The 14,854-nt window shown below is 32.5% G+C and overlaps 1 protein-coding gene across 3 annotated transcripts in view; it reads left to right on the forward strand.

The window, feature by feature from the left end:
• LOC129971335 (probable phospholipid-transporting ATPase IM) overlaps positions 1–14,854 on the forward strand; it is a 393,392-nt gene that overhangs the window by 364,204 nt on the left and 14,334 nt on the right. For all 3 annotated transcript variants that reach the window (XM_056084997.1, XM_056084996.1, XM_056084998.1), the window contains 7 exons: positions 1–248; positions 5,571–5,785; positions 8,698–8,953; positions 11,452–11,614; positions 12,677–12,756; positions 13,708–13,809; positions 13,975–14,094. In XM_056084997.1, coding sequence (XP_055940972.1) covers positions 1–248; positions 5,571–5,785; positions 8,698–8,953; positions 11,452–11,614; positions 12,677–12,756; positions 13,708–13,809; positions 13,975–14,094 — 1,184 coding nt within the window. The remainder of the gene's footprint in view (positions 249–5,570; positions 5,786–8,697; positions 8,954–11,451; positions 11,615–12,676; positions 12,757–13,707; positions 13,810–13,974; positions 14,095–14,854) is intronic.

Raw genomic sequence — 14,854 nt, forward strand, 5'->3', positions numbered from 1 at the left:
GGGAGATAGTATGTGAAGCCCCTAACAACAACCTTAGCAAATTTGAAGGCACCCTCAACTGGAAAGGCAAAAGCCTCATGCTGGACAACGACAACATGCTCCTGCGTGGTTGTGTGCTGAGGAATACCAAGTGGTGCTACGGGGTTGTTATTTTTGCGGGCAGGGACACCAAACTAATGCAGAACAGTGGAAAGACCATTTTTAAGAGAACCAGTTTAGACCGCCTTCTCAATTTGCTGATTATAGGGGTAACTATTTTTCTATCAATATTCTTTTATTATCTTTTATGGAATAAGTCTTATAATAGGGTGATCATACAAAAAAGTAAGTTTGTCATGTCCCGTAAAAGAAAGCAAGATAAAATTACCTAGAAACATTTATTGCAAAAGGTCAGCAATACTTCAGCTACTTCTCAACGAATAACCATTGAGTTGTAACATCTGTCAAACCATGGGAAAAGTTTTTGAAGTCCAATGTCATGGAAGTTTGCCGCTTGGAAATGGTACCAACGTGTCACAGTTGTTTGCAAACTTTCATCTGAAGGAAAATCATCTGTCCAAATAAGAATTTGTTCTGGTATAAGAACCGGTAGAATTCGTTAGAAACAAGATCGGAACTATTGTTGGATGATCAAACTGCTCCCGCTAAATTTTCTATAGCCATTTTTTTTAATTTGTCGGAAGAGTTTGGATCTTAGATCAACACAACACATATTGAACACCCCACGCATCTAGTTCTTAATCTACGGAGGTGCAAAATAAAGTTCAGAGTTGAGTTCTAACCTCGCGGTCGATAGGAAAAGAAATGAGAACCAACATCTGCGCTCATTAGAACGACGTTAGTGTAAGTGATCGGGAAGTTACAACAGCAATATATGATCTCCACACTCGCAATCTAGCTATCTTCGCATTTCGTGCTTTTTTTGCTGTGTTTTGACAATGTAGGAAACTTACTTTCTGGGTGACCTTCATAAATGTGAGTGATTGGATTAAATCCAAAAGAGTTGCTGATCCAAATGAAATGAGATTTCACCTGCTCTATACTGGATTATTGGTTTTTCATTTATAAGAAACGTCATACTGCTGATCACAACAAACCAGTGGGAATATTCTCTCTTCTACTTTATGTACAAATTCAAAATAGTAGCCTAGTCTTTTCAATTCTGCCTACTAGAGTTGTGCCCACAGAACATATTGCTAGGGGTGGTAAATAGGGCGCACAAACTTTCAAACTGGATGTCCCCAAGATAGAGCAACCCCCCCCCCATCTATTTTTGCTTGTAAATGCATGAAATGCTAAGTTTTGTATTTCGAAATATAATGGGGGGGGGGACCGAGTATACATTTTCGCCGTCTTCTTTTCGCTCCTTATACCCTAGGGGGGGGGCACCTCGAAATGAGAATGAGATGCTTCCGGCATGGTGGTTGGATCTCGCCACCCTGGAGGGTACACTAATAGGTGGGGGATCTGGCTCCTCCCATCGATGACGGGACGTACTTCCTTCGGGGAGGGTTGTACCGTGGCCGGTGACGACTCTTAGGACTCAACCACAGTTCCACAATTGCTGTTGCGGCGGTCCGGTCATTCAGTTTTATGGTTTAAATCCGTGTGCCTTAGGGCGGGTCGGAGAGTTAGATGGTTGACTTACCAGGTAGATAATCAGTATACTACGTTAAACACCGGGTTTCGAGAGTTTTCAAATATATATATATATATATATATATATATATATATATATATATATATATATATATATATATATATAATATATTCATAATAAAATTTTGAGGCAGAAGGTAGGTTCGACCATAGTGAAGACACTTTGGACTTTTGAATTCTCTTTAATCCATCCCGGGAAGGCATAATTATTTACAAGCAGGAGCTACGAGCACACACAACAACACTGAGCGAAAAGAAGAATTGATCGAAAGCTGATGAACATTTTATACCTGGTCTTATATAACATGAAATTTCAGACACGTGTCGATTATGATTATAATTTCTCACACCTCGCGACCTTGACAAGAGAAACAAAGGGATCCTTTAGAAGAATCTGTTTACATCGGCGATACTTTATCCCTTCACTCGGCACGTGGAACCGCTGACGTAATCATTTTTACAAAGCTTCAATTGAATTAATTAGAATTGAAATCAGAGTTTAAAATATCATTACATATTCTTCGATATCATAAATCTAATTTTATCTTGATGTTTTAACGACTTATTAGTAAATCCCTCCTGCAACCAGTAAGAACCAGCAAGAATGATATCCTGGATACTTTCTTATGTTTCTTTAAGAAATGTATTAACCCCTACTCTCTCTCGCATAAAATTATGGATCATTGAGAAAAACCTTGAGCATCAACGAAGGCTCAAATTTTGTATTTTCTCGAGTAAGAGAGTTGAGTTACCCGCATAAGAGAATTGCATGCACTTTAGTATAATAAAAAGAAGAAAAAAAAGTGTTACTTGTTTATTATTAACGACATGCCATTGGATAGCAATATCTACAAAAGAATCAGCAGTATGTAATTTTTTTAGCGATTAATCGCTGGGGAGCGGTTAATACACAAATAGAAAAGAAATCGAATGTGTATCCGGGCCTTTTTTTTCTGACCGATTTTAACCAAAGTTTGTCTCAGAACCACAGATGTAGACAAGATCACATAACAAATTTCATTTTTCTTAGTCAATGCGTTTTTTTGAGTTATAGTTTTTACATTTACGTGAAAAATGCTGATATATAAGTGCCCAACCTTTGGATGGATTTGACTTAAATTTTAAAGAAGCTACAATTTAGATGCTAAAACTGTGTATCAGTAATTTATGCAAATTTTTGCATTTTTAAGTTATTGCATTTGCATGCATGAGAAGTTATAAACCGACAGACCTGTCCATCCCTTGTCAGATTCGGTTCAAAATGCTCTACGGATTTACTTTTTAGATGATAAATTGTGTACATCTTGCTCTTTTTTGTTTTGTAGTTATCCTGTTAACTTCTGTTCGGATGACCGGACAAACAGACCTCTATTTGAAAGATTTCGTTCAAAATTTGACAGAAATTTACAAATTTAATATAAAGACCATATTCCATATTTCATGCGTCTAGCTCAAAATTTTTTAATTATTATGTTTCTAAAGAGACATAGCAGCAGACGGACATAATTTTAAAAATGTTTTTAATTTCAGAAAGATATGAAACATAAGTCAAATCATTATTGTTAAGTTCGCGTTTTTTTTTTTTTTTTTTTTTTTTTTTTTTTTTGACGATTGCAATACTTTCTCTTTATCAGAGATATGATTCTTCCACAGATCAGTGAAATTCCATCTTTTTTCGGCTTTTTTTAACAAAAAAAAATTCTCTAACTTATTAGACAAAAAATCTTCCCACACTTTCCACTTCTTTGGGTGGTGGTGGTGTTAAAATGCTTTTCATTTCATACCCCAAATCAAAATTGGATATAGTGAAGAAATTCCAAAAAAATATATTGAAAGTATATGTTGAATGCCTACAAACGTTCCAGAATTTTTTTAATGATTTTTTTTCAGTCCCTTTATTTCTTTGAAGCTTTTTTTTTTAAAAGCTTTGAAGCTTTTTTCTTTCAGTGTTTTTCGGCTTTCTTGGGAATTTTTAATTTGGGAGGGCTTTTAGCTTTGTAGTCTGCTTTCATTAGAGATTTTGATCTTGCTACTTTCTTAGTCCCAACAGTGGTTTTTCTTAGCAGCAGGCATCTACTTTTTCTCTGTCTTCTCCTTCGATTTGGGCGTTTTCTTAGCATGGTTTTTTGTTTTCTTCTGTGAAACAGATGCTTCCTTTTTAGATTTTGGCTCCTTGGTTTTCTTTCTTGGTTTTTTGACCATATGCCCGCAACTTGAATGAACCGTCGGTTCCTTTTGCACAAGGCAGATAATTTACTGTTTCAATCTGCGTTGGTAGTTGATCCTATTTGTCAGAAGCATTCTCTTTGACATTAATGAAAAAAAAACTTCCTGGATTGATAAGTAATGTCATTAATAATGCAAAAGAAGTGTTTAAGACTTGGATATAGATACACAAGCATCCTACTGCCAATTTACAGCAACCACAGCAAAAGGAGCTAGTGGATTGAAGATGAAAATTCCAGACATTTTCCATTGGTGTTTTAAAGGGCATGTATCATACTCACCTGTTTCATTGGCCTAAAGTTGAGTTTGTGTTTATTATCATGGATTCAGTCGTCCCTTCTGAAGCAAATAGACTAAATGTAGAGTTGTTGGATGCCATTCAGACTTTGAAATATGGATTTAGGCTTCGAAAGGAATCTGAAGTTGAATTGTTATAAAAAGAAGTACTCTCTTATAGATAAAGAGGGTAGAATTCTCTGTAGAAACATGGGTAGCAAGGAATTATCGAGCTGAAGTTCTTGACAAATAATAATAATAAATAAATAAAGGTTTGTAACAAATAATCAAGTTTAATAAAGAAATTAGTGTCAAAGGAAACTACAAAGAAAATTTCTTGCAAAGCTGCCAAATTGCCCAGAAATATTCATCTGAAAAAAAATAAGGTCGCAGGTTTCAAAAATTTCTTCCACATTTGAATCTTTTACATAAAATGAAGCTGCTAGATATGCCATTGTAACTGATGCTCAAAAAGCTAACTATGAAACGCCAACTCAGTTATGTCATTTAAAGATATGTCAAAAATGCAAAAATTCAGTAATGCATCCGCGATATGCCATAAAATTGCATTGCGCATTAAAAAAATGTTTACTAAAATATGCCAGTGAGGCATATTTACTATAAAGTATTGGTTTTCCTTTTATTTTTGTTGTCCTATATACATTTAAATTTATACTACCAGGGGGTAGCCCAGATATGAGGTTGAGAAGCTTCCGGCTTGGTGTTTGGTTCTTGCCACCCTCTGGGTACAAGAATGGTGTGGGGACGAATACATCCACCGATGACGGGACGCGCTTCCCACAGGAAGGACTGTACCATGGCCAGTGATAGCCCTTAGGACTCAACTGTAGCTCCTGCCAATGCTGTAGCGGCGGTCCGATCATTCAGGCGTTTTTCCGTGTACCTCAGGACAGGTCGAATTAGTCAATTTGTGATGCATTTAAATTTGTCTTAGACAATATACTTAAAATGTCTTTGAGAAAATCGTATGCTACTGATTTCTTATTTTTATACATATTTGGAATGAGCATAAAATGCAATTTAGCTACAGTTTTGATAATTTTTTTCTGTACATTTATTATTTATTTTATACTTTTTTGCATGTTTTTCCTTCGCACATTGTTTCATATCACCTCTTTGGATCTCTTCTTTTTTGCCTTTTGGTCAATAAAAAAAAAAGGGGGTCAATCACATCCCTGCTTTATAAACCTCATTTACGAGAAAATAAAAAAAAAGAGTTCAACCCAATTTTAACATATCAATTATCTTCCCTTCTCATATGTTTTAAATTCCCTTTTTTTACCCATCATGTTTCACATGAATTCATCATCGTCAGTATTATTTCATTTTGTAATATATTGAGCTATTTGTTTTAATATATCATTTTCTATATCCCTGCGTGTTTCTAGATCGTCTTCTTCCTGCTGAGCATGTGCCTCTTTTGTACGATCGCGTGTGGCGTGTGGGAGACGGTGACGGGCCAGCATTTCCGCATGTACCTCCCATGGGATCAACCAGTGCCTACAAACAACGTGACGAGCGGAGCCACTGTCATTGCCTTGCTCGTCTTCTTTTCGTACGCCATCGTCCTCAACACTGTAGTACCCATCTCCCTATATGTCAGGTAAGACCTCTCTTCTTTCGATTTCTTTCATAAGTATTTGTACTTTTAATGGCATTGCTGGTGGTTTAGAAATAGAGCCATATTGCCATTACAATCGCAAGTACTTAACAGTAACAGCCTGTAACGAGATTTAGGATTGCACCCTTTACTCTTTCTTGACCATTCTGAAGCAAGGTAGTTTTTATTTATTTCAGTTTAATATTTATATAAGCGGTTTTTAAGTAACAAATATTATTTTTAAAAAAGATTGCTATTATAGTATACTCCCGAATAACCGGCCTAATGGGGGCTGGCCAGATAAAAAAGCCGGATAGGGCAGAGTTCTATGAATTCATTTTTTTGCCCACAAATACCAGAAGACAAAGTTTTTATCCAAAACTCTCTGTTATAATACATATTTTCTCACTTCTTATTGAGTACTAAGCCTTTCATTTATCTCAATGTGAACGCAGCCGCGGCTCGGTGAATCATAAAAGCAGTTGCCGGTAACGTGTTCAGTTAAAATAGAAGGTTCTGTACTGGTAATTTATATATGCTTATATACTGCACTGCACGTTTCAAGAGTTTGTTTTTTTTTAAAAAAAAGTAAATTAAAGGATATAGACTGTTCACATTTTAAAATAAAATCTATAATGCCCAACTTAAATGCAGGAAACATAAACAAGACATTAATGTAAATCGTAGGCCTAATTCTTAAAAAAATTGTCTCAAAGAGATAAGCGGGAAAACTTACTGTTTTCAGTTTTTGAAAAGGCCCTTAATAGACGTCCATTACACACAGACGAACGAGCACCTTACTCTTTTCCTGTCACAACTTGTATTTTGTACACAACGCGTAAGAGGATCGCTGCAGACACCCGCTTTGGTAATGTTTCCAATGCAACGCCTTGCCTTCCTCATTCAATTACGATAAAAGAAAACTTGGCCGGATAGTCGCGAACCGGATTCTCGGGAGTTTACTGTATTTGTAATTGTAATGGCAATGTTGGTGGTTTAACAAGAGAGCCATATTGCCATTACTATTACAAGTTCTCAGCAGTAACAACCTGTAACAGGATTTAGGATTGCAACTTTGGCACTTTCTTGCGTAGTCCGAAGCAAGATCATTTTTGTTTATTTCAATTTAATATTTATATTAGCAGTTTTTAAATAGCAAATATTACAACTTACTGAAATAATCAAACATTTAATTACCGACCACCTACAACTAAGTTAATTTCAGCATCTGGCATATAAAAAACAAATTTAAATTAAAATAAATTCTAAATAAAATTGTAAAGAAGTTGCAAAGAATGTTAGCCCAGTGTTTATTAGGTCTATTGATTTGTTAGTTGTTCAATCAACTGAAAAAACAAATTGAAAGCAGGTTAGAAAACATGGAAAAAAAAGTCTTAAAGTAATATTTTTAAATTGAAATGGCACTTGATTTTAATTTGCATATGTTTGAATACAATGCCTTTGTGTGCAAATAAAAGCGCAAAATAGGATTGCTCGGCAAAGGATTTCGAGGCTCCTGTGGTCAGCCGTAAAGCCCTTACGCAGTTGCTTACTTTGCCTTTGATAATTCGAAACTTAGAATACTTTGATTCTAGAAGCGACTTGAAGAATGTGAATGATTTGTTCTTGTGAATATTTTATAATTGAAAAATGACTTATGCTGTTAAAAATATTATGAAACCAGAAGGAGTGGTCATCTCAAAACTTTCTCTCATATTCTCTAATAAAACTGTTTTCCCAGAGAAGACTTTGTATAACATTGGCGTACAATAGTTACGAAATATTAACCTTTAAGCTTGGATTTAGCATTTTTACTGAATCTATCGTGTCATCCTTGGCGAATTATTTGGCGATTAACCCCTGACATGCGGTTGATAGAATCCAAAAATCGAATGTGTGTTTTAAAAACGTTTTTCCTAACCGATTGACACAAAACTACACTTATCTGTTTAAGATTTTGTAACTATAAGTATAGTTTTTGATCATTTAAATACATTTATACAAATTTGATACATTTAAGTCACTGCACCTTTGAGTTATCACGTTTGCATGTTTCTGAAAGTACAGATTGACAGATAGTCAGTTTCGTGCTCGATCTGGCTCAAAATTTGGTAGACGTCTAGACTATAAATGTTAATTCTGTGTAGGGAATCTCATCTATCTAGCTCTCTTCGTTTTGTAGTTATTGTGTTAAATTACATTCAAACAGTCGAGCGTATAACTTCCTTTGAGCGAATTTTACTTAAAATGTGATATAAATCTGCAAATTTGATGTAAAAATGGTATATCAAATTTCATCCGTCGACCTCAAGGCGTTTTTAGGTTATCTTTGTCACAGACCGACCGACAGACAAACAGACATTTTCTAAAAATGTGTTTTTTGTACTCAGACCTACTTGAGTACTTTGTACCTCAAGTTGGAATTTTTTTTACGATTATTATACTCTTGAGCTCAAAATGTGATAGAAATCTGCGAATTTTGTCTAGAAACAGTATACCAAATTTCATAGACTGATAGGCAGACATTATCAAAATCTCAGTTCGACTTTTTTTTTATGATTACTATACTTTCTCTATACTATATATATGCGAAAGTAAAAATGTCTTTCAATTTCTTGTTATAATAATTAAAATTAATAATTACGAATAAAATTTGCTGTTTATTTATTGTGAAAAAGGAATTAATAGTTACCGTAGAAAGTGTGTGAAACCATCTGGTAAACTATAGAAATTAATGAAAAACGATATAAACTTGCGAGAATTGCATAATTCGACATAATTTTGATACTAAATAAGCGCTTTTCATTTCTCACTCATTCTATTCATTTGGCTGCAATGAAACCAAATGACATTGATTCACATTTTTTGTAACATGCATGGAGCTTTTTAACGAACCATTCTTTTCTTTCCCTTAGCGTGGAAGTGATTCGTTTCTGCCACAGCCTGTGGATCAACTGGGACGAGAAGATGTACTACGCCCCTAAAGACGCCCCTGCCCGTGCGCGGACCACCACCCTCAACGAAGAGCTTGGACAAATAGAGTACATATTTTCCGATAAAACGGGCACTCTCACCCAGAACATCATGACCTTCAACAAGTGCTCCATCAACGGGCGCGTCTACGGAGAAGTGCTCGACGAGGTCACCAGGGAGCCCATAGAAATCAGCGATGTGAGTACAATCCTGATGTTTAAAAACTATTTATACAAAGTTCAGCGGGAGATCATATAGGATTTTATTTTGTATGAAATGGTTGAAAATTATTTTACTGTTGTCACGTTTCCACTATAGTTTGGTTACTGAGTAGAAGGCCTTGAGCCCAAGGGGGTTAGATTAGTGAGAGTCAAGAATTTTTTTACGTCTTTCCCTCCCATTTGCCATCAGTGGCTTTAAAGCAGAAGAAGCCCTGGGCAAGTAATTATTTTTTCATTACCTCTACATATATGATTTGTCACCATGACGGTCCTAGACGGCGCCCGGATCATCTATACCACCCTTATGCCTCTGAGATGAGGGGGGGGGGTAAAATATTAGCATGTTGCATCTCAGCATACCCATCACTTCTTGAGAAACTATTCTTTCCTCTGTCTGCCGAACCGGCATATCCACGAGGAATTCCCGCCCCAACAGTTGGCAGGTGTGATTGTATATTATCTGCACATGCAGAAATGCGCGGTTTCGAGACGGGATTCTACCTAAAGCTCCATTCCGACAACCCTTTCCTTTACGGATATGGCATTGCCAACTGATTCATTGTCTGAACAGCCCCGCTTGTGGACGTCGGTCGGGAGCTTAACGCAAATTATCGTTAAAATGAACAGGTATCAACGAACCTCGTAAAACCACAAGAGAGGGAAAATAGAATAAAATGTGCCAAACTCAAGCCTGGCACTGGAAGTCGGAACTGGGCTTAAGATTTGCCTTGTATAAAGGGCTTGATGAAACCTTCTATTTGCCGTTCGGCAATGCAAATCTCAGGGTCCCCTTTTCCTACCAAATTTTCCAAACCTAATTCTTTTATCAGTTTAATTTAATTTTATATAAATAATTTTTAGTATCAACTTTCTGCAAGCTGGAAGGGCGAAACTCTTAATTATTGTTCGCTCTCTATAAAGTTAGTTCCAGTGTATCACATTAAAAAAATGTGACAACTCGAAAATTAAAAGTAATTTTAAATAAAATAGTAAAAAGAAAGAAAAAAGTTCTTAACTCATTCTGAATGCTATTTACTAATAGGACCGAACCTTTGTTAAAGTTATAAAGCACCACATTTATGTTATAATAAAATTTATGTTTTAAAATTTATTTATGTTATAATAAAATAATATAAATCTTGCGAAAGAATAAAAATATTAGTAGAATAAGGTTCTGGGATCAATTTAAACGATATTTGATTTAACCCTTTAAAGGGTCATTTTTTCTAGTCATATTATGTTAAAATATTTTTAGGCTTGAAATGAGAATAAGAAAAGGGATTCATTTAGCTTATTAGATAAATTTAATTTGATTCATTAATTGATTTGGTTCATTAATAATTAAGTAACAAATCAAGACACATCATTTTGTCTGAGATAAAGAACTGAAGCCTCTAAGTTTCTGACTTACAAAAAAAATGTATCAGAACTTATGCCAACCTACATAATTTCATACAAAGATTGATAAATTTGGTGGGAAGCATACTTCCCACGGCCCTAGAAAGGGTTCGATTGCGTGGCCTTTGTAATTAAATGAAAGCGCCGAATTAAATATCTTTCAAAATACCGCTAAACAATCACGAAGGCTTGAGGTCTCTTAAGTTGTTGGGCCCTTAGTTATTAGCCCACATTGTCTGTTTAATAATATGACCCTGCATGTATGCTAGCGTGGTGCACATTAAGTCCATAGGGGTCAATCGACTTCCCGCAGATGTGATTGTAAGTTCGAAATTGAAAAAGGTGCGCACGTGGCTGATGTAGACTTCGCCATCTAGCTGGGTTTTAAATTTTTGAATATTCCAGATTAAACATCTTGTAGCGTCAAACGAGGCATTGATTAAATTAAATTTACTGGTTCCGTTTTTGCTTGGCAATTAAAAGCATTCAGTTTTAAGTGTTCAAATAATGTTTTTTTTTTAAATTTATTTTAATATTGGAAGAAAAGTGTTAGCATTTTATCATTAATATTTTTAAAATTATTTTATTATTTATAATAATGTTATGAAATTCTTGAATTGTATCGTTTGATTTTAAATTTCTTCATTAAAAAGTTATAGTTATATATGAATTACATCTAAAAGAGACAGGTATATATTTATTGTTTATGAACACGATCATTTTTCAACATATATTCAACATTTTCTAATATTTTCAGCATGTTTATTTTAACAATCTCTCATTCTTTATATATGCTTTGATGTCGTTATTTTTTTCATATTATATTCTAATACAAGAATTGTCTTTTTTTTTTTAATACACATTAAAAATGCTTTTCAATTTAATTTGGGGCATCCTAAGTTTTTCTAATTTATCAATAATTTTTTGGAGAAATTTAATTACATTTTTTTAATTGTGCTGTCTATTATTATTTTAAATGTATTATTTTTAGAAAATTTTATTTAATAATATTTTTTATTTAAAAAAACATTTATCATGTCTTTTATATAAAGTTATTTCTTGCATTCACTCTTCCAGGATACCAAAGCTGTAGATTTTTCTTTGAATCCTGTCTATGAACCTGGTTTTAGGTTCTATGATAAGAGCCTTTTAGAACAAGTAAGAAATGGCGACCCACATGTGCATGAGTTTTTCAGGATTTTGGCCTTATGCCACACTGTTATGTGTGATGAAAAAGATGGTGAGTACCTTCTGAACAAATTTCAAACCTTAATTCATCGTATGATAAATATATTTTAATTAAAAAATTAATCTAGAGAAAATGGATAGTAAATATCACTATATTCCAGAAGTTCTGGAATCATAATTTTAATATTTTCTAACACACTTAAAAAAATGTTTATGTCATTCCGTTGTAATAAAATAACTTCCTGATTTTTTTAAATATAATAATATAACTTATTTTAGCTTTATTCAATATCATTGGTTTCTGAATGAAGCAATACATGCTCTGTTATTTGTTAACATTATTGGAAAAAAATGAAATTGAACTTTTATAACTCAATAACCATTACTTTCATAATATTGCATAAAAACTTAGACTTAGACATGTATCAAGCTAAAATGTTGATATTATTGTATGATGATGATACATACAGTCTGGATACTCTTCAACTAAATTCCAGAAAAATCATTTTGTTTGCCTTTTTGCATTTGCTAAAAATATTAAGAAGTAAACATGAAAATTCTTGTTCGAACTATTTTCCAATATTGTTGCATTGCCATGAATCTTTACAATTACAATATATTAAAAACTTAACCCAAGCATTGTTTGCATTAATAGCTAATATTACTTCTTGATATTAGCATCCTCACCAATTGTACCAGGAAATAGATTCAGCCAAATTTTATTTTGTTGATTCAAATTACAAATAGGAACAACGACATTAAAATAAATATGACTGATTTAATTGCTTGTACCTCATTATATTCTGTACTGAAAGAAGACGTAATTCGGCTGAATATTATAATAAAATCAAATAATGACTTTGTCATGAAATTTTAAAACATTAAAAATCAGTAGATGATTATGATGGCAAGATGTTCTAAATAATAGGGAAGTAAAGTAATGAGTTAAAAATAACTAATCATTAAAAATTAATGTGTAATTATGATGATGAAATGTTCTAAATGATAGGGAAGTAAAATAATGGGTTAAAAAAATTTCATTTTTTTTTTCTCTGAGCATAATCACAACTGTAATGTTTCATAACTGAAAAACAATTACTCTGATTTTTTTCAGGACGATTGGAATATCAGGCCCAATCTCCTGATGAGGCTGCACTCACCTCTGCAGCCAGAAATTTCGGCTTTGTCTTTCGGGTAGAGTATTATAAAATTATTTCTCTTTAAAGTATTAAGTCATAAACTCCTGCTGCTCATGTAATTTACTGTAAAATATTCATGCATTTTGCTTTTATAACTGTTACTGTACTGTATACTTTATATATTCCTCTGTTTCAATGATTTAGTATTCTTGTATTGTGTTCAAAGTGATTAGTTTTATGCATGTAATTTTTTATTGGATAACACTACACCTAAATAATAATTTTTTTCTTAATTTTAAATTTAAATTTTATTTAAAACATTTTGTATTCATTGGATGATTTGTAATCTACAAAAGTGATAATTCTGGTTTTATATGTATTGACTTTATGCATTAAAAAAGCTGCACATTTCTTAATGAAATTAAGCTTCATGCTGATATTTATTTAATGTTCAATATGCCTTCATGTCCATTTTATTATTTTATTTTAGATATACTTTTGAAGGAATCAATTCTTCTACTCTAAAATATGTTTATTATAAATAAGTCTGAAACATGCTTGCTAAAAATAAATGTAAAACATGTTTAGTAAAAGAAATTATGTAGCAGTTTTAGATTTATTAAGATTGTAGATTTCTTGTTAACATCTTTGGAAATTTAATCATAAAATTGAGATTAAAAACCAATCTTTACATTGAGAACCAACTACCATATAATTAATTCAGAGTTTGCTATTGAAAACTCTTCTCAAATGTGTGTAATCAATAACAAAAAAGAAATAGGTGCAATCCATTGCGCAGCAGAATATTAATAATGGAGTAATTACTTTCTGAAATATGCAACCTCATAATTTAATTTATAATTTGTTTTATTTTATTTCATTTATTTATTTATTTTGGCAGTAACAGTTTAATCTTAAAATTTTTTGCCTTGCTATTAGTTTACTTTTATATAACTTCATAAAGGGATTTTTTTGAACTAAACATTTGTATTGCTCTTCTTTTTAGTCTCGCACACCAACTAGCATAACGATAGAAGTAATGGGAACAATTGAAACCTATGATCTGCTTTCCATCTTTGATTTCAATAACGTCCGTAAACGCATGTCTGTAAGTTTTTCCATGATTTAATTTTGTAAAAATTTAGGAAAATAAAATAAATTGATTTTTTTATTTGTATTTGAATAGTTCTAAATCATGATATTTTTATATACTTGTATAATTTATAAATAAATATCTTACATTTTATTGCAATTTTTTTCCTTTTGATTTTAGGTGATAATTAGAAAAAATGGAAAAATCAAATTATATTCCAAAGGTGCTGATTCTGTGATATTTGAGAGATTAGGAGCTAGTTCAACTGATTTAAAGAATAAAACATCAGATCATTTAAATGTGAGCAATTTTACTTTGGTATATTTTAGATGTATATATTTTAGATATATATATTTTAGATATATGTATACTAGCATAAATGTTTATCTGATAAAATTAATTAATAAATAATTTATTACTTATTGTGTAAGGAATATTAACTACATAATTTTAGAAAATCTTGTTATAAAAAAATCAAAATTTGATTACTTTTAACCGAATTTTCAACTATAAACTCCTAGATAAATGGAACAGGTATCAAAAGATAATACACTTAATATAGGTTACATTTTAGCCTCTATTGAATCTTCTCTTATATGAGTCTGGATAAAAGATGCTTATGATTTCTTTTCTTACAACAAGGTTTCTCAACATTGTAGGCTTGAAATTATGAAAATAAATATATAAAAACTATCATGTTTTGTGAATTTTCAGGCATTATCATTGAACCACTTAAGAATGCGCCGTTTTTTTTTATAAATAATTTCTTCGGTTATAAAAGATCACTTTCCTGAAACAGTATAATACAATTCTTCACATTATATATATATAAATATAGCTTCACTACCAATTTTCCTGAAAAATTTGGCGACTATAGAAAAATAAGCAAGAATGAATTTTCAGTTTCTTGAACCATCTCTATTAAAAAAAGCTCAGATATTCGTACTTGGAATTTTATATATTAAATAAATTAAAAACTCTTTAAGTTTAAATTTGGGACAAATGTTGAATCTTTCCTGATTTAGATATTGTATCAAAATGGTTTATAAATTCATACGTA

This window comes from Argiope bruennichi, chromosome 6 (assembly GCF_947563725.1).
Source record: "Argiope bruennichi chromosome 6, qqArgBrue1.1, whole genome shotgun sequence".
Lineage (NCBI taxonomy): Eukaryota > Metazoa > Arthropoda > Arachnida > Araneae > Araneidae > Argiope > Argiope bruennichi.